Source organism: Peromyscus leucopus, chromosome 16_21 (assembly GCF_004664715.2).
Source record: "Peromyscus leucopus breed LL Stock chromosome 16_21, UCI_PerLeu_2.1, whole genome shotgun sequence".
NCBI lineage: Eukaryota > Metazoa > Chordata > Mammalia > Rodentia > Cricetidae > Peromyscus > Peromyscus leucopus.
Genome location: NC_051084.1, coordinates 11,545,477 through 11,545,869, shown reverse-complemented (window position 1 = coordinate 11,545,869; position 393 = coordinate 11,545,477). Strand labels below are relative to the sequence as shown.

Below are 393 nucleotides of genomic sequence, written 5' to 3'. Positions count from 1 at the left end.
CCCACCTCTTGCAATTACCCCTGGCTAATAGATGAGAAGGCTGAGCCAGGACCAGGATGGTTAGTTGACCCAACTCACCCAGCTGGCAACTGGTGCAGTTGCTCGTCCAGGGTCCTCCCCCTACCTTTTTTTTCTTTATTTGTGAGCGACGGGTGGGCAAATACTCTACCACTGAGCTACTCAGCCCAGAGTCTACTGTCTTAACTACAATGTGATAACATGACCTACATTCCTGTGTGTGGACACACACACACCACACACACTGCCCTTACGAGTTCTGCCAGCCATCTTATCAGGACCCTCCCCCAGCACACAGGCCACATCTGTACTGCTGTTCCCAGCCGGGCGGTCCTGCAGTGTGCAGAAGGCGGGTCACATGCAGATAGGGCCCTT

At 53.9% G+C, this 393-nt stretch overlaps 1 protein-coding gene across 1 annotated transcript in view; it reads left to right on the top strand.

Annotated features, from left to right (window-relative positions):
• Nucleotides 1-346: 346 nt before the first annotated feature.
• Nucleotides 347-393, top strand: part of Clps (colipase) — a 2,153-nt gene continuing 2,106 nt past the window's right edge. The window contains exon 1 of the mRNA XM_028888419.2: nt 347-393. This exon is cut by the window's right edge and continues 169 nt beyond it. Within this exon, the coding sequence (XP_028744252.2) occupies nt 377-393 (17 nt within the window). The 5' untranslated portion in view covers nt 347-376.